The sequence below is a fragment of the Vulpes lagopus genome, chromosome 19, assembly GCF_018345385.1.
Source record: "Vulpes lagopus strain Blue_001 chromosome 19, ASM1834538v1, whole genome shotgun sequence".
NCBI classification, from domain to species: domain Eukaryota; kingdom Metazoa; phylum Chordata; class Mammalia; order Carnivora; family Canidae; genus Vulpes; species Vulpes lagopus.
In genome coordinates, this window is record NC_054842.1 from 2,399,448 (window position 1) to 2,418,785 (window position 19,338).

The 19,338-nt window shown below is 38.7% G+C and overlaps 1 protein-coding gene across 1 annotated transcript in view; it reads right to left on the reverse strand.

The window, feature by feature from the left end:
- Positions 1–14,333, reverse strand: part of LOC121479033 (RNA polymerase II subunit A C-terminal domain phosphatase SSU72-like) — a 31,319-nt gene extending 16,986 nt beyond the window's left edge. The window contains exons 1-2 of the mRNA XM_041734544.1: positions 14,246–14,333; positions 12,773–12,929 (exon numbers count right to left, since the gene is read on the reverse strand). Of these exons, the coding sequence (XP_041590478.1) occupies positions 12,773–12,929; positions 14,246–14,333 (245 nt within the window). The remainder of the gene's footprint in view (positions 1–12,772; positions 12,930–14,245) is intronic.
- Between the last annotated feature and the right edge of the window lie 5,005 nt (positions 14,334–19,338).

Genomic DNA, 19,338 nt, shown 5'->3' on the forward strand with positions numbered 1-19,338 from the left:
ATTTCCTACTTTGAAGAGTTGCATGGATCCCTCTCTACAAGAATAAAATTCAAGACTTAGGAGGATCCCTGGGTGGCTCAGCAGTTTGGTGCCTACCTTCGGCTCAGGGCATGATCCTGGAGTTCCGGGATCGAGTCCCACATCGGGCTCCTTGTGTGGAGCCTGCTTCTCTCTCTGCCTGTGTCTCTACCTCTCTCTCTCTCTCTCTCTCTCTCTCTCTCTGTGTGTGTGTGTGTCTCATGAATAAATAAAATAAAATCTTAAAAAAAAATAAAAATAAAATTCAAGACTTCTTACCATGATCCATAGGTTCTGAAAATCTGGCTCCTACTTACCTTGCTAATCTCTTCATTCTGCTTCTCCCTTTGATGATCAGCCTTCAGGCACACTTGACTCTTCCTGTTCTTTTTTAAATATTTTATTTTATTTTATTTTTAAATATTTATTTATTGTAGAGAGGGAGAGGTAGAGAGCATGAGCAGGGTGAGGGGCAGAGGGAGGGGGAGTGAGAGAATCTCAAGCAGACTCCACACTGAACCCAGAGCTGATGCAGGGCTCAATCTCATGACCCTAAGATAATGACCTGAACCGAAATCAAGCATTCAATGCTCAACCAACTGAGCCACCCAGGCACCCTAGTTTTAATCATGATGATGCCTTTCCCACCTTGGGACTTTGATATCTGCAGTGCTACATTTACCTTGTGCCAGGGGAACCATGCTAACACGAACCATATGTTTCCTGTTCCATAAGTAATAAACTATTTTGACCTTCTACTATGACACTGCAGCAGACTAAATTTTTTAGCTTGCAAGTAGGGTAAAATCTCAGACCCTCTGTAGTTATTGACACCATTCCAATGTGATTGGGAAGAAAACCCACCACAGGGAAGATCAAATGTGCTTGTCTGAGTATTGAATAGGCTGCTATTGGGGGCAGCCCCGGTGGCTCAGCGGTTTAGTGCTGCCTTCAGCCCTGGGCCTGATCCTGGAGACCCGGGATCGAGTCCCATTTTGGGCTCCCTGCATGGAGCCTGCTTCTCCCTCTGCTTGTGTCTCTGCCTCTCTCTCTCTCTCTCTCTCTCTCTGTAACTATCATAAAAAAAAAAATTGTGGTAGATGGAAATGGAGGACACAAATGGATAATGATGCAGGTAAGGGGGATAATGTGATATCTCCCTATGCTGCATCTTGGAGCGAAAGAAAAATTCTCTTAGTTGTTTGTTGTGCCAAACCACGGCAAATGTGGGAGAAACCTCTGGATTTGCTTTCCCTTGAGAATGAGATTTAAATGAATGAAGCTGGAATATAAGCTATACTTTAGAATTCTAGTTGGTTGATTTAGAGAAATGACATCACTCAGTATCCCCTGATGAGCAACCTGAATAATAGCAGGCTTAATTTGGGTAGTTCTTATTTAATTTTGTTTGTTTTGTTTATATTATAATATTGGTTCTTTTTTAGCCTTGAGAAAAATTCTGTCTTTGAACTGAGATGGACACATTGTCTTATTTTGCCTAGAAGCTGATACTTTGTATTGTTGAGAGCCAATAAGGCTTCTATTTAAGGACATAAAAAGAGCTGCATCCTGCTATTTACACAGTATCTCAGAATCTACTTTGCCTTTGACCATGTCAGACGTGACTTTGACTATAAAAACTATACAAGCAAGCATTTGTGGAATCAGAATGATGTCCAAGAGGGTGACCATCTGTGTAATATGATGGCCATGTCCCATTGGTACCCCTGGAGTTTGGGAAAGCAAAGGGTGGTGCTGCAGAGTGGAAACTGAAAGCCTGGCATAATGAAAACTTGTTTCCTGGTAGCTGGGACATGGTCATGCCCCAGACCAGATGGAACCTAGTTTACCAAGCAGTGACCTATAGTGACCACCTTAGTTAAGGGAAATGAGTAGTGTCTGTAAAAAAGGTATTTTTGCTTGGAAAATTGGAAAAATGACACAATATTAACTAACATATGATATATTAAGCATTATTTTAATCTCTGTTATAGTTACAGAGTATAATAAAAGGTTTTTAGTTTTACATATAGAGCTAAATGAAAATCAAGGCAATGTAGAAAATGATCTCCAGGATGAATAGATGTTTTGGGGAGTTGACTTAAGATCCCCAATTGATGTACTACCCATGGAAACTTGCCAAAAGACACTATGAAGTTGAATGCTTCTATCAATACCTATGGAAAAGGGCAAACAATGCAGGGGAGGAAGAGGGAGGAGAGAGGAATGGAGCAACTGGTAAAGGAATATATATTGGAAAACTTGTAAATAGAGCAGAGTCTTATTAACTTGTTTTGTAAAGAGAATTTGAAGAATTGCAAATCCTCGTTGGAGGATACAAGTCTTGGAGATTGTCTATATTGTAGTATATATTTTTTTGTACCACTATTATAGAAATTGCTGTACTAAGAATAAGAAAATGCCTAAAATATGTATCCAGGAGGTTTGAATGGGGACCAGAAGGTAAATGAAGGAAAAGGTTAACAACTGGATCTGTGGTTTTCCTGTAGGCTTAGGAATATCTGAGGATTTGAATCCTGATCTTTTCTCTTTGCAATATTAAACTTAAGGAATTGTTGGGATGATATACTACTGATTAAATAGAATCAGGTTGAGGATTATGCACAGGTGCTTAGTCTATGCATACACACTGTCAAAATCGGTTCTTTAGCACTGAGTCATTGACATGGATGAGATGCTGCCCTACAGAATGAGGGGGTATTCGCATGCTTCAGGGGCTCCATGGCCAGCTGGCATAAAGCTGAGGAGGGCTCAGAGCTGATGGCTTCCCTCAACTGGGGCCATCTGCACTCACTCTTGTCTCGTGTGAGCACACAGGTCTCATCACATTCAAAATGCTTGTGCCTAAGAGTCATGGGCTCTCATGTGATGGATGTCAGGATACTAACATGTCCTCTATCCTTTAGTAAAGCTAAATAAATTTGATGCTAGGTGGAGCCTATTGTGTCTTAAGAGTTTGATTGTCTATCTAAACCAAGTTTACTGTAGAAAGTAGAGCAGGGTGGACATTGCAATTACCTTAACCACTGTATGTTTCAAATTGTTTTTCCTAGTCATAGTATTTAATTCATAGCTGTAATGAACACTTGATGGAACATAGGAGACATGACAAACATTGAAATATATGTTCCAGAAGATAAGTGATAATTCCTCAAATTTTCCTCAAGATGTTATTCTTAGATCTATAAGCTGCATTTTTTTTTTGAGATCTTTATACAGCAGGTCAATATGTGTCTCTTACTTAGGCAAGTGGTGCTAAGAGAGAATTACTTCAATTTGGCTTTCTTTTTATTGTGAATTAATACAGTCCACATCTGTAATGTCCTATTTGTAAATAAATGCTTGCAAATAACCTAAAACTGTCTCTCTAAATTTGTCATTTAACAGAAAATCATAAAGATTATAAAAAGAAGCCATTTGATTTTGTCTCAAAATATAAGAATTCTAAATATCGAATATATTGACTGCTATTTATCACTGATCAAGACTATCCAAAAGCACTTAAAGCATTGAACATAATTTATGAAACATTTTGAGATAGCAAAAGTGATTTCATTCAAGTACTGGCTCCGTTGTCACCTCTTTAGTGGCCTGAGTTACTCTATCTAATGTCTTCCCCTCTCTCCTTTCCTTTGGATATCCTCCACCCTATAAGTCAGGGGTTTTCATTATATTACCCTCTTTTATTTTGCATTCTGCCATGTTCCCTAGAATGTAAGCTCTGCATGGACATAGGCTATTTGTCTTTTTTTTTTTTTTTAACCCTTTTGTCTCTCCTTACCCCCACCCCAGGCCTAAAAACATTGCTTGGAACATGATAGCCATTCAATTTGAACATAGCAAATATATTTTATTTTGATTTTCCCTCAAGTATAAAAGATAGTTATTTTGTGACAGTTGATGAAAGTAGAATATGGCATGCATTTTCTTATAACATGGTATTTTGACAAAATGCACAATGCCAAGTATTTATATATAGTCAGAAAGTATATAACTCTGGCCTTGCAATTAGAAATCACTGGTGGTTCTATTTCAGTAATTTAAATATATATTGAATTTAAAACCAAAGGTGGTGACTGTGGAAATGCACTGATCAGATCTCCTGCCAAGGGGAATGTAGTTGACTGACAGCTCTAGCTGCTGCTCTTCTGGATTCCTTACCATGTTTGCATTGAAATCATGCTTTCCTGGGCTACTCACAACCAGTGACCAAGTATGGTGGGCATTCTAGTGGAATGTTGGACCCCTCTAACAGTTTTTGCTTGAGGACTCCCAGTTGGCTGGGTTGAAACTTTTTTGGAACTATATTGCAATCTTAGACTTTTCCTACTCTACCTTGTCTCCTCCTTTCTTTCTGGGAGGTCCAGCCAAAGTTAGTCATTGGCAGAAGATTGGAAAATGGAAGGAGAGGAAAAGACAGGGTCCTTCTCCTCCTCTCTTTGCTTCCTATGGCACCTCCAGTGATATCTTCCTATGTTTCTCTCACATCTGCATCTCTGTCCATGTAACATACCCTTGGCCTCTATGGTCCAATCCCCTCCACACTGCCCCCACTGAACCTCTTGACTCACCTAGTGGTCTCTGTAATCAAGTGATTTCTATTGGCCTAGGGATTGGCAAATAGATAAGTTATGTCTCTATTCTAGGAGAGAATTTAGAAAGAATCCTGATTTCTATAAAAATGTAGTATTTTGAGGAATTAAGAGATTTATAATAGATTATATAATACATGATACTCATACTGGAAAAGTATGTGAACTTAATTTATGCCATATAATTAATCAAATCTAACAGAGTCAAGATCTTAAAATATTTATTTTTAAAAAGTTAAAATCTTACAAGAAAATGCAAGACAGTACAGTTATAATCTGGGAAAATGGACATAGTTTGTAACTGAATTCCTTTATCTATTGCTGTGTAATAGATTACTCCAGTACTCCAGCAAACATTTATCATCTCACAGGCTTTCTAGGAATCTTGGAGTCACTTAGCTAGCTGGGTGGTTCTGATTCAAGGTCAGAATATATGGGTTTATCTTTAACACTACCACAGTAACCAAGAGACTCTCAGAAGCTTTAAAAAATCTGCTTATATGAAAATATAAATCATTTGCATGGCAAAATACTATAAAAGTTAATAGACAAGAGACTGCTTGAAAAAATGTAGTGCAGGTAAGGGTGAATCTTTATAATACATAAAGAGCTCATAAAATTTGACAAGAAATAGATAATCTGCTAGATGAATATGCAAAGGATATTAAATCAGTAAGGAGTTATGTTTGACTGCATTTGACAGAGACCCATCTGTACTAGCTTAAAGACTTGAGGATTTGTTTGCTTTTGTAATTCATTCAGAGGGAGGATGTTGCTGCCACTGGTTAAAGACTGAGGTGTCTTCATTTGCTTGGCTTTTCTTTTAAAGCTAGAAATGGAGGGATCCCTGGGTGGCGCAGCGGTTTGGCGCCTGCCTTTGACCCAGGGCACGATCCTGGAGACCCGGGATCGAATCCCACGTTGGGCTCCTGGTGCATGGAACCTGCTTCTCCCTCTGCCTGTGTCTCTGCCTCTCTCTCTCTCTGTGTGACTATCATAAATAAATTTAAAAAAAATAAAGCTAGAAATGGCTTCTAGAGCTTCAAACAAGAAGTGTACATTCTTGACCTCAGGAAGGAAACAGCAGGAAAAGGACAAAAAGGGGTTTGCTATTTTTACATGCTATTCAAAAAATTACTAGAAACAAACAAGATTAATCATTGCATTGGATAGGATGCTTTTCAGTCCAAACAATGGCAGACTCAAAAGAAGATTTTAAAAACAAGGAAAATTCTTTACTTGCAAGTCCTGGGAGAGGAAGGTTCCAGTATTAATTCAGTGGCTCAATGTCATCAGATATCCAGAATATTTCCTTTTTTTTGCCTTTGCCTCCCATAGAGCATTTGCTTTTTGTTTTTAGTTACCCCCATGGTTACAAGATGGGCACATCTGCACATATCATTTATCAACCCAACAATAACCAAAGGCTAGAAAAGGCAACTCGGTCTTCCATAACAAAAGCATGACCAAGACAAAGAATGTTATTGTGACCAAATGACTGACTTGGAACAGAGTCTTAGCTAGTGGGCCAGTGCTGAAAGTGGGTGACAATTCTGAGACTTTGATTCCATTGGTGCGTAGGGCAACTTATGTGGAACTTGTGGTATCTTAGAGCCTCCCAGGCTAGTCACCTTTCAAGATAAATGGAAGCACTTAAAAGGTGACATATAAGAATTATCCTGTGTGGGACTGGATATGAAGAAGGATGGGAGGCAATGGCTAAGAGTAATTCATCTTTGTTCCTGAGGCTAGATAAGAAGACCAAGGAATACTGGCCATTTCAGAAACCAGAATGCTCTGGATATGTCAGCAGGGAAGAGAGGAAGGCAACTGACTGTTTGTTACAACTGTAAAAGATCTAGATTCAGAAGGAATTAAAATACTAGTCAGTATCTCTAGAAACAAGGCAACAGAACTAGTGCTTCGAAGTAGTGAAGGAAAAGAACCTTATCTAGAGCTTTATACCCAACTAAATTGCTTTAGATTGGGCTCACTAGAAAGCAGACACTGAGATGACTTGCATACAGTTTTATGAGGGATCAGCACTTCTAGGGGAAGAGAAGGAGGCCAGATTAGGCAAAGAGAAAAATTGGGCTGCAGTGAAGCCCTGGAAAAGGCTTCTGCTGAACCCAAGAGGAGCTCTAAGGTGAGATGGACTTCACAGTTGTCCCACATTATAGTGAAGATTGGGTCTTTCTGCTTTTTTATGGGTCAGTTATTGGGCATAGGATGCCCCCAGGAAAGGGATAAGCATTGGATGAAGCAGCTCTCTCTAGCTGAGGGCCATTTCTGGAGTGGCCTGAAAACTAAGATATGCCTGCCTGCCTGCAGCACTGGCAGTAAGCTCTTCAGTCTTCACAGGGGGATCTGGGGAGTCACATCCCAGCATCCAGCACAGAAATTAACATTTATCCAACAAATATTTATTTAGCACCTACTAAGTGCCAGATACTATTCTAGGCATTTGCCACATATCAAGTAAATAAAGTAACTCCAAATATCCCTGCCTTTGTGGAGCTTATGAGAATACAAACTTAAAGTGTAATAAATAAGTAAATTATATAGTTGGGTATCAATCAGTATCAAAATCCTGTTAGACCCAATAATTTACTTTTGCTTTTATTTCCCTTGTCTGAAGAGATGTATCTAGAAAGATTTTACTAAGGCTGATGTCCAACAAATTACTGCTGATGTTTCCTTTTAGGTGTTTTATGGTTTCAGGTCTTACATTTAAGTCTTTAATCCATTTTGAGTTTATTTTTGTATATAGTATAAGAAATGGCCTAGTTTCATTCTTTTACGTGTAGCTTCCCAGTTTTCCTAGCACCACTTATGAAGAGACTTTTTCCCATTGTATATTCTTTCCTCCATTGTTGTAGATTAATTGACCATATAAGCATTAATTTGTATCTGGATTCTCTATCCTGTCCTATTGATCAATGTGCCCATTTTTGTGTCCATACTATACTGATTTATTATAGCTTTGTAGTATATATTGAAGTCTGAGATTATGATACCTCCAGTTTTGTTCTTCTTTCTGAAGATTGTTTTGGCAATATGGGGTCTTTTGTGGTTCTGTTGGGGCTACATCAAAATAAAAATTTTTTGTACAGTGAAGGAAACCATTTAAAAAATGAAAAGACAATTTACTGAGTAAGAGAACATGTTTGCAAATGATATATCCAATAAGGGGTTAATATCAAAAAAATATAAAGAACTTACAGAACTCAACACCAAAAAACCAAATAATCCAATTAAAAATAGGCAGAGAACCTAAATAGGCATTTTTCCAAAGAAGACCTACAGATTGCCAACAGAGACATGAAAAGATGTTCAAAAACACTAATTATCATAAAAATGTAAATCAAAACCATCAGGAGATATCATCTGTCAGAATTGCTAATATCAAAAAGCAAGAAACAACAAGGATTGGCAAGGATATGGAGAAAAGGAAACCCTCCTACACTGTTGGTGGGAATGTAGATCGGTGCTACCGCTGTGGGAAACAGTATAGAAATCTCTCAAAAAAGTAAAAATAGAAATATAATATAATTCAGTATTGTACAACTGGGTATTTACCCAAAGAAAATGAAAATGAAAACACTAATTCAAAAAGATATATGCAACCTATATTTATTGCAGCATTATTTACAGTAGCCAACATAGGGAAGCAGCCTAAGTGTTCATTGATAGATGAATGGATAAAGAAGATGTGACATCTTCTTTATATATATCACATATATATGTCACATCTTCTTTACACACACACACACACACACACATACACACACACACACTGGAATATTACTCAGCCATAACAAAGAATGAGATCTTGCCATTTGTGGCAACATGGTTGGACCTAAGGGGTATTATGCTAAGTGAAATAAGTCAAACAGAGAAAGACAAATACCATGTGATTTCACTTACATGTGGAATTTAAAAAACAAAAAAAAAGAATAAATAAACAAACCAAAAAACAGAAACAGACCTGTAAACACATAGAACAAACTGGTGGTTGCCAGAGTGAAAAGGGTGGGGGGAGATGGGCAAAATGGGTAAAGGGGAGTGGGAGGTATAGGTTTTTGTTATGGAATGATAAGTCATTGGGATGAAAGTCAAGGAATGTAGTCAATGGGATTATAATAGTGTTCTATGGTGACAGATGGTAGCTATACTTGTGGTGAGCATAGCATAATGTGTAAAGTTGTTGAATTACTATGTGTATGCCTGAAATTAATGTAACATTGTGTGTCAACTATACTTCAATAAAAAATGTATAAGTAAACCATGTTAGAATTTTAATATGGAAGGGATTTTGTGCATAAGATTACTATAGATGTTGGGACAGTAGGGAAACGAAAAAGGATCTAAGTTACCCAGAGTTAGAAACAGTAGAAAATTGTTGCCACTTCTAGGGCCAGAAGGTCAAAACAAAGAGGCAGTTTTACAAGAATCTAGAAGTTGAGGCTATTGGTGGGGGCTTAGATTGGAATGCACTGGACCGCAGAAAAAGGGCATATGTGGAGATAGATGGAGCCACGGAGAAGACATAGACACTGTTGGATGTGCACAAGAAGCAGAGAGAGGAGAAGTACTGGAGGCTGTCCCTTCTTCCCATTCTTCAGTCTTCTGCCAGAGCCTTCCATTGTCAGAAGCTCCCAGAAGCCAGGGGGAATGTGAGCCTGGCAAACCTAGATCCCTGGGATAGAAAAGGGCAGAACAGTGGGGACCCATTTGAGAGCAAACCACCATTGAACAATATAGTATGCTTGCAAGGCGAAATGTTTTCAAAGTTTTTTTTTTATGACTCAGAAATACATAATTTCTAGACATCTCATTCATTTATTCCTTTATTCAGTGAAAATACACTGAGCTCTTAATATAAATTAGACATCAATATTAGCACTGGGCAATTAATATACCAATAAAATATATTACTAACATATATGTACTAAAAGAAATCATTAAATTATTTAAAGCAAATGCATTAGATATACATTTTATCAGACTTTAAATCACCTTTAAAAACCTTAAGTATAATTGACCTACAACATATTAACTTTAGGTCTACAATATAATGATTGGATATCTGTATACATTGCACAACTACCACCACAATAAGTCTAGTTGACATCCATCACCATATATGGTTACAAAATATTTTTCCCTTGGGATGTCAACTTTTAAGATCTACTCTCTTAGCAACTTTCAAATATGCAATATAGTATTATTGGCTATAGTCACTCTGCTGTACATTATATCCTCAGGATTTATTCATTTTATAATAGAAGTTTATACCCTTTGACTCCCTTCACCCATTTTGTACATGACCTATGCCCCACCTCTGACAACTGCCATTCTCTGTATCTATGATTTGTGAATGTTGAACCACCTTGTATCTGGGTAATACATCCCACCTAATCATGGTGTATAATTCCTTTAATATTTGTTGAATTTAGTTTACTAATATTTTGTTGAGGATTTTTGCATCTATATTCATCAGGGATATTGGCCTGTAATTTTCTTTTTTGTGTGTGATATCCTTGTTTGATTTTGCTAACAGGATAATGCCGGCCTTATAAAATAATTTTGGAATGTTCCTTCCTTTTCTATTTTTTGGAAGAATTTGAGAAGGTTTGGTATTAATCCTGAATGTTGGTAGAATTCAATAGTGAAGCCATCTGGTCCTAGACTTTTGTTTCTTGGGAGGTTAAAGTGTTTTTGTTTTTGTTTTTCTTATGGAAAAAAAAAGCTATAGAGTGAAATAAAGGGAACTGAGTGTTCTAGGTTAGAAGGAGGCAATGAATATGGAGGAGACCACACTGAGAAGGTGACATGTGAGCAAAGAATTGAGGTGAGGGAGTTGGCTAAATAATTGTCTGGGGTAAGGATATTATATTCCAAAGAGAAAAGAGCTAGAACAAATGCATAACGTGAGATGGCATCTGCCTGCCAGCTCATATTAGAGGAATAGTGAGGAGGGTTACTAGAGCGCAATGAAAGAATGATGTAGCCTGAGAGGAATGGGAGCCAGGTCATACTAGCATTTAGGAAGTGTGGCTTTTACTGTGAGTAAAATCAGGGCCCATTGCATGGTTTAATCAAGAAGGGACATTTGAATATGTGATTTATATACAGGTTTTTTCAAAGGTTGGATTTAAAACATACCATTCGTGGACTCTGAAAAAAATACTAGATGTTATAATTCAACAAGAAGAAAAATTAGTTCAGCAGAAAGGGGCGAGATGCAATGGTGAATAAAATCTAGAACTAAATTAGTACTAATTGAGGAAGTGTTTTAAAAGAATTATCTGGAATTAGAATTCCAGATGATTTCAATATGGAAGTGGGGCAGCAGGTGGTGGGGGGAGTAGAGAGGTATAAAAAACTTTATTCTTCTTGCCCAGTCTTGGCAGGGAGAGATATAGAAAAGGACCTGATTAGAAAAAAATGTTTGTGACTTAAACATTTTTTAAAGATTTTATTTATTTATTCATGAGAGACACAGGGAGAGAGGCAGAGACACAGGCAGAGGGGGAAGCAAACTCCATACAGGGAGCCCGACGTGGGACTTGATCCCAGGTCTCCAGGATCATGCCCTGGGCTGACGGTGGTGCTAAACCGCTGAGCCACCTCGGCTGCCCTGGCTTAAACATTTAAAGCTTAAAATTAAAGGGTAAAAGTTAAAGGATAAATTACTAAAAGAATATAGAATATATAAGTTTCTAACTAGTAGAAGAAAAAACTGGAATTTAGGAGACTTAATTCAACAAATCAAGAAAAAGGTATGTAGGTGGTAGTACTGGTTTAAGAAACTGATACCTTGGAAAAGAAAAAGCAAAATTAGATAGCAAAAATATGTTTGGCATAGAGTTACCATTTGACCCAGTAATCCACTCCTAGGTATCCACCTGAGAGAACTGAAAACACCTATCTCTACAAAACTGCACACAAATGTTTATGGCAGCATTATGGTAGCCAAGAGGTGGAAATAATCCTAATGTCCATTGATAGATGAATGTATAAACAAAATATAGTATATCTATTCACTGGAATATTATTGATCCATAGCAAAGAATAAAGTGCTTATATGTCGCTTTGTATGGATGAATCATAAAAACATAAGTGAAAGAAGACAGTCACAAAAGACCACATGTTACGTGATTCCATTTATATGAAATGTTCAGAATAGGCAAATCTATAGATACATAAAGTAGACTAGAGGTTGCTTATAGTGAGGAACATGGGGATGGTAGGGAGAGATAGCTAAAGGGCAGAAATATAGAGAGAAACTGACAAATCCATAATAGTGACAGAATGATTAATTTCTCTACGAGTTCTTATTGTTGGGTGTGGTGGGTTCCTCTTCATTTTTCATAGAGCTTGGTACATTAGTGGGCATTTTACTAATTCATTCATCAAATGTTGATGGGCATTGGTGACCTAACACTGTATGTGATGGACTTGCTTCTGCCCTCACAGAGCACCAGATGGCTGCAGTCACTTGGGAAGTATTAATTGACTGAGAACCTGCGGACACATGTTGTCAGAATGGACTTCCAATGCACATGGTGGGCAATGAGCAGAAAGAAAACCAGGCTTCCATTTTAACTACATATTTAATGCTGGTGAAATACAATGAATCATCATTATTACCTTTAGAAATGCTGCAGTATACTTCTTGTCTTTTGTTTCTCATTACTTGAAATATAGACATCCTCACAATTACTTGCAGAATGTTAAAAACAAAAGCTTCAATGTAATCAGTGGAGGGATAAAGCCAATGAAGACTTTCCAAGTTTTATTAGAGCTCTACTTGGCCAAGATTTATGTATTTATGTATGTGTGTGTGGTATATATGGTATATATGTATTTTTTTCTTTTTTTACTGCACTGATTTTTATTTATTTTTCCAGCCTTATTGTGACATTATTAACATACAACATATGTAAGTTTAAAGCTTACAACATAGGTAGTACTTTTGGGGAGTGCTCAGCAGCTGAGCTTTACACATGGACTTTGTCATTCTTAATGGACAAAATTTTCGCAGCTTATCAGTACTGTGCCACTTACCAGCTGTGTGATCTCAGGAGCTGACATTCAATAAATCTGGAGGTTCTACCAAAAGCCAGCTGAGATACCTCACTGGCAATTTTAGATTCTCAACGAGGAAACAGCATATTCCTGTAAGGCCTCTGCAACCTCCTGCCCAGAGGTGTTTGCAACGTTCACATTCAGGACTTAAGATGTCTTCATCAGTCAGGCTTCTCAGAAGACAATATGGGAGATCTTCAGTAGCTAAAAGGAAGAGAAGAATGATTATCAATGCAAAAGGCAGCTTCAGGAGCAGCCCCCAGAGCCAGCTTCATGCTCAGGAGAGAATGCTATGCCTTGTCCTCAAGGTTTTGGCAGTAAGCCATAGAAACCTTTTCTTCCAACTTATTCTCCCAAAGAGAACTACTTAAAGGAGAGTGAAGACATGCTAAGCATTAAATAATCAGCCACATTACAGCAGAATGTGGCTGATTATTCAAAAGTGAATGAAGAGAACCATGAGTGATACCAATATACTCAGGTGATGCCAGCAGCAGGGACAATTAGAAAGCAGGGCACTTTTATCAAGTGGTTCAGAAAGGAGGTGATTGAGAGAGGCCTTCGGATAGTGTTATAGTTTCTATCAACAAAGGACACGGGGAATATGCAGCACTCATAGGTCATCAGTGGCAGGATCATGGCTTTGTGGTGGAAATGGCTCACCTCCCTGCCAAGTTGAGTCTTGCACAAGCACCCTAGAAAGTTAAAGATGATGGGTCCCCATTTTGCATTCTTGTTGAACAGTCTAATGTAAAACTCTCTTCTTGTACCACAATTATGCTTCATGGGTCTATCAAAATGCATCTTATATGCCCCTGGACAATGCCTTAGCTAAAGAATACAGAAGATTTTTCTCTAAACAGGAGCAGCAGCAATCTGAATTGCTCTTTAGCCATGAGATCTGGTGGAGGACTTCTTGGCTTGGGAGTGGCTTGGCTTGGGCCTCATCAGTTATTCTGTGCCTTCTGGCATTCAGTACCTTCTCTTCCTGTTGACTAAGAGAAAGCATTTGTACAGGAGTGACTTGAACTTCTCATTGACCACCAGAAGACCAGGAAAGGGTAACTAGAAGGCTTGGAGACCCTGGAGTCTTTGACTAGCAATGATCACTCCTCATTTCAAGGCAGGAATACACCCATTGTGGACAAGCCACCTCCACTTCTTCCAACCTCTGGAAAGTGATTCTTCTCAGGCCTTCATTTCCCCCTTCCTGCCATGTCCCCATTGTTAGGAGACAGACCAGGAGGAGCTCTCCTTCCACAACAGGATTGGTCAATCTCAAAGGTTTGTTTTCCCTCCCCTGCTTCTAGCAGTGTCCTCCAAGAGAGCTGTTCCTTTGGGATGCCCCCAAGTGTGCCAATCATTCACTATTTGGGGAGAAACCACACCTTCTAGCACCCACTGTCAGTTCTTCAGTCAGTGTTGCACAAGCAGACAGCTCAACCCTAGTCTTTGCTGAACTAAGGAAAGCTCCACTGAGCCAGGAGAACAGGTGGCAGCTGCCCAGATGGTGACTTCACCCTCTTCAAGGACCAAGGCTGCTGTTAGACCTGCAGGACTAATGTCCAGGCTGTGGGTACCAATGTGCTTCCTTTCTGTCTCATACATGGTCCTGTGGAAATATTTTTCATGTTTGGACTCTCTTTATGCCAAACTAGGGATTTGTGGGAGGTCATTGCTGTAGATACTGGATCTTGAAGCTGTTTGATTATATACATATTAAAATATAATAAAAATTTCTAGGTTTTACATTACTGGTTGCCACTTTTTAAGACTTTTTTTGAAATAATTTTAGATCTATAGAAAATTCCCAAAGATAGCACAAGGAGTTCCCTTTATCCAGCTTTCTCTAATTTTAAAATCTTATATAACTATAGTATCTTTATTAAGACATTAGCATTGGTACAATAATATTAACTATATGATAGATATAATTCCTATTTTACCACGTTTTCTGCTAATGTTGTTGCTCTGTTTCAGGAACTATCTGGGTACCATATTGCATTTAGCCTCCTTTTAACCAAATCACATTCCAGTGTTTTTATTATGAAACATTTTAAATATATAGAAAATTTGAATGATGAGTACCGTGCACACCTCTATATTCTGCATCAGTTGTTAATATTCTGCCATTTCTTAAGTTGTGCCATATATTTGTGTGACTACAATTTCTTTCTCAACCATGAAAGGAAGTTACAGAGTTCATGACATCCCACTTTTAAATGCTTTAGCCTTTAGCATTCGTCTCCTATGAATGGGAACATTCTCCTATATAATTATGATCTGTTATCACACCTTAAAAATTAATAATCATTCTATAATATTTATTTATTTTTATTTTTATTTTTTTTATTAAAAAATTTTTTTTATTATTTATTTATGTAGTCATACAGAGAGAGAGAGAGAGAGGCAGAGACATAGGCAGAGGGAGAAGCAGGCTCCATGCACCGGGAGCCTGACATGGGATTCGATCCCGGTCTCCAGGATCGCGCCCTGGGCCAAAGGCAGGCGCCAAACCGCTGCGCCACCCAGGGATCCCTATAATATTTAATATCTAGTTCCCTGATTTGAATTTTCCCATTTGTCCCCAAAAAGCTTTTATAGCCTTTTTTAAAAATCAGGATTTAATTAAAGTCTGTGCTTTACATTTAAAAAATATTTTTATCTTATTTTTTATTAAGTAGGCTCTGCACCCAATTTTTAAAAAAGATTTTACTTATTTATTCATGAGACACACACACACACACACACAGAGAGAGAGAAAGAGAGAGAGAGGCAGAGACACAGGCAGAGGGAGAAGCAGGCTCCATGCAGGGAGCCCAATGTGGGACTTGATCCCGGGTCCCCAGGATCAGGCCCTGGGCCAAAGGCAGCGCTAAACCACTGAGCCACCCAGGCTGCCCCTGCACCCAATTTTTTAAAAGAGTAATCTCCCTATCTTATTTTTTATTGAGCAGGCTCTACACCCAACATAGGGCTTGAACTCATAATCCCAAGATCAAGAGTTGCATGCTCTACTGCCTGAGCCAGCTAGGCTGACACATTTGATTTTTATCTGTGCTTAGTTTCTTTTAATCTAGAATAGTCTTCCTACTTCTTCCCCCTGTCTTCCCATCCCCCCCCCCCCCCTAGTAATACTGAATTTGCATCCAAGCCACTTGTAGAGTATCCTACATTCTGGATTTTTCTGATTGTTTCTTCATGGTGTCACTTAACTGTTTTATCTCCTGTATTTTCTACAGAAATTTAGTCTAAAGGCTTGATTAGATTCAAGTCATACATTGAATATTGTATTCAATATTCAATATTTCGTAGGTGAAATATTTCGTAGGTGGTGCTAATTCCCATTGCATTGTATCACAAATCATGCAACAATTGTCCTGCTGCTATGCCTGGTCCCAAGGTGGTAACTGCCATGGAACAGATAGGTTTTTGCTTGAGGCGTGATACTTTGCAATCAAGCAAATATCCTATTCCCCAACAATTTAAAAAATTTATTTATTCAGAGAGAGAGAGAGGCAGAGACACAGGCAGAGGGAGAATCAGGCTCCATGCAGGGAGCACCACGTGGGGCTCGATACCAGGTCTTCAGGATCACACCCCGGGCTGCAGGCAGCGCTAAAGGGCTGTGCCACCGGGGCTGCCCTTTTTTTCTTAATTGTTTCAGTGTCCATTGATGTTTCTTTCCTGATTCAACTATTTATATTGGACCCATCCTTCTTTTAATTAAAATATAACATCTTAAGTGTGCAGTTTACTGTTTTAAAAATTGTACAGACCCAGATAACCAGCACTCAAAGCAAGGTACAGACGTTTCCATCACTTAAGAATATCTCAGGAACTCCCTTATCTCTCCTCAGCCCTTTCTAACTTCTATCACTTTAGTTTTGTCTGTCTTATAGTTTACATAAATGAATTACTGTGGTGATCATTTCACAATGTATACAAATACTGAGTCATTATGTTGTACACCTGAAACAAATATAATATTGTATGTCAATTATATATCAAAAACAAAATATAAATTAAAAATTTTTATAGACATGCAAAAAATAAAATGTACAATATGATTACTTTATACACATATCTATTGTGAAATGACTGTAAGTTTGGGATATTTTGATTTCAGCTTTGAAATGTGAATTCAGGTGTGTGTAGGCTTAGTCTTGACTCTGTGTCTGGTTTAATTTCTGTGACTTTACAAAGATCAAGTAATCACTCCTGGGTGCTGAAGGCTGTATCAGCTTCAAATACCTCTCATATCATGTTAACAGCTCTTCAAAAAGAGAAAATGCAAGGAAGTACTTTGGATGAAAACAAGTTAATTATTTTTTATTTTGCTTCACCCAGAGTTCATAATGTGACCGTGAAAATGAATCCTAGCCAATCTAGTCTTTCTTTAGGGAATCTGCCTAATATTTATACAGTGATTTCCGTCCACGTTGGGTTTTGGGTCTTTCTGCCCTTCCTCCTACTGATGGGAAGACTCTCAGCATAATCTTTTGAGGGACAATTGAGCATTTGCTACATCTGTTCCATCTGACCCCACTTCTCTAACCCTGGTTATCTGGACATTGAGTATAGTGACCCAAAGGAAGTCCAAATATACACTAGTCAATGGCCAAGGGGCCTGATTTGATAGCATCAATTCAGCTGATCAGACTTCTCTTTGGGAGATGTGGAGTTAGCCACATTGTACATTTGGGAAGTGAGTCCAGGAGGCACTAGATAGAAATCTGGAGAAGTGAGAGAGGAGAGGAACGGGCCAGTACAGTACATCCTCAAGGCAGAGATCACTGTGAGTACCTGGAGTTTAGTTCTGCTGGGAAACTTGGAGGATACTGCAGAACATTGTGATGGCTGATTTTATGTGTTAATTTGGCTAAGCCACCATATCCAGATACTTGATTAAACATTATTTAGGATGTTTCTATCAAGGTATTTTTTTATTTTTTATTTTTTTTTCAAGGTATTTTTTTAATATTTTATTTTTTAAAAAGATGTTATTTATTTATTCATGAGAGACAGAGACAGAGAGAGAAGCAGGCTCTATGCAGGGAGCCTGACATGGGACTCGATCCTGGGTCTCTAGGATCACACCCTGGGCTGAAGGCAGTGCTAAACCGCTGAGCCACCTGGGCTGTCTGATTTTTTAGATGATTAACATTTAAATCAGCTGACTTGGAGTAAAGCAGATATTCCCTCCATACTGTTGAGGGCCTGAGTAGAAAGAGACTAACCTCTCCCAAACAAGAAAGGAATTCTGCCTCAGTCTTCCTTTGGATTTGGGCTATTACATCAACTTTTCTCTGGGTCTCCAGCATGCCAGCTGAACCTACAAATTTTGGACTTGCCAGTCTACACAGTCATGTGACCCAATTCCTTAAACTCTCTCTTTCTCTCTGTCTCTCTGTCTCTCTCTCTCTCCACACACACACACACACACATACACACGCATGCACACACACACACATCTCATTACTTCTGTTTCTCTGGAGAATCCTATTCTAAACACACACCTCAGAGTTGTCCTGATCAATCATTGGGCATTAATTTCCTAGCACAACCTGCTGAACACATTGACAGAGGGGCTCTGGTGGCCAATGAATGACCTTGGGTAAAGATTTTCAGGCTCTGGAAGAGAGAAATCTGGCCTATGAGCTCGGAAAGCTGCCTACAGAGTCTGGCTGGGACTGCTGTAAGCCTATGCATTGAGTGGAGATCTTCTAACAAGATATTCCTTCACTGCTTCATAGGAAGCCACCATATAATCCTATGGCATTACTCTTGAACATTGAGCAAGACACTCAACCTTTCTTCCTCACAGCTTTCCTATCCCTCTTCTAAAGTAGAGAAAACAGCAGCTCACAGAGAGGACTGTTGGAAAAAGTAAGGATGCAATACATGAAAACTGATGCACAGTATTTAGTATATACAGCACACTCCATAAATGATAGCTGCTATTATCAGCTATTGGAGCTTCTGAACTCTTCTTTCAGAGTGTGGTCTCCAAAGCAGATGTTGGAACACTGAGTACTCATTACTCTCCATTTTTCATCATTTCTCTCAGTGACATAGAAACACAGACACAAGGCAAGATTGGACATAGCACAAACATGAACACCCTGCGCTTAAATTTGGGCCGCTCTTTTGTCAGTTAGAGGGATTCCCATCGAAGTTAGTCCTTTCCAATTGTCTTCAGCCTTGCTGTTTCTATGACCAATAAACCTAAATGAAAGGTCATATAGTCTCTGTTGAAAATAGATGACTATGTGACTAGTGAAAAGAGAAAGATACAGGAAGTGGAAATAAATTGAGGAGATTGATATGGCCAGCATTTGCATCAGGGTCAGATAAGCTCCTGTGCCTGCATCTGTGTGAGAATTGCCACAGAGAGCATTCGGTTCCCTTCTTCAGGCACAGCGCCGGGTGTCCTTGCTTACCTGATGGGAAGAGTAAAAATCTGTGCGCTCACCACATACTGAAGGATTGGAGCATGGTACCAGCATTTCAGAAGGTGAATTGCAGAACTCTGAAGATGTTTTTGTTTTCTTTTAATGAGCGGCGGAGAAAATCAAAGACAGTAGGGCCAGGCGGTGGGCTGGAGGGTGCT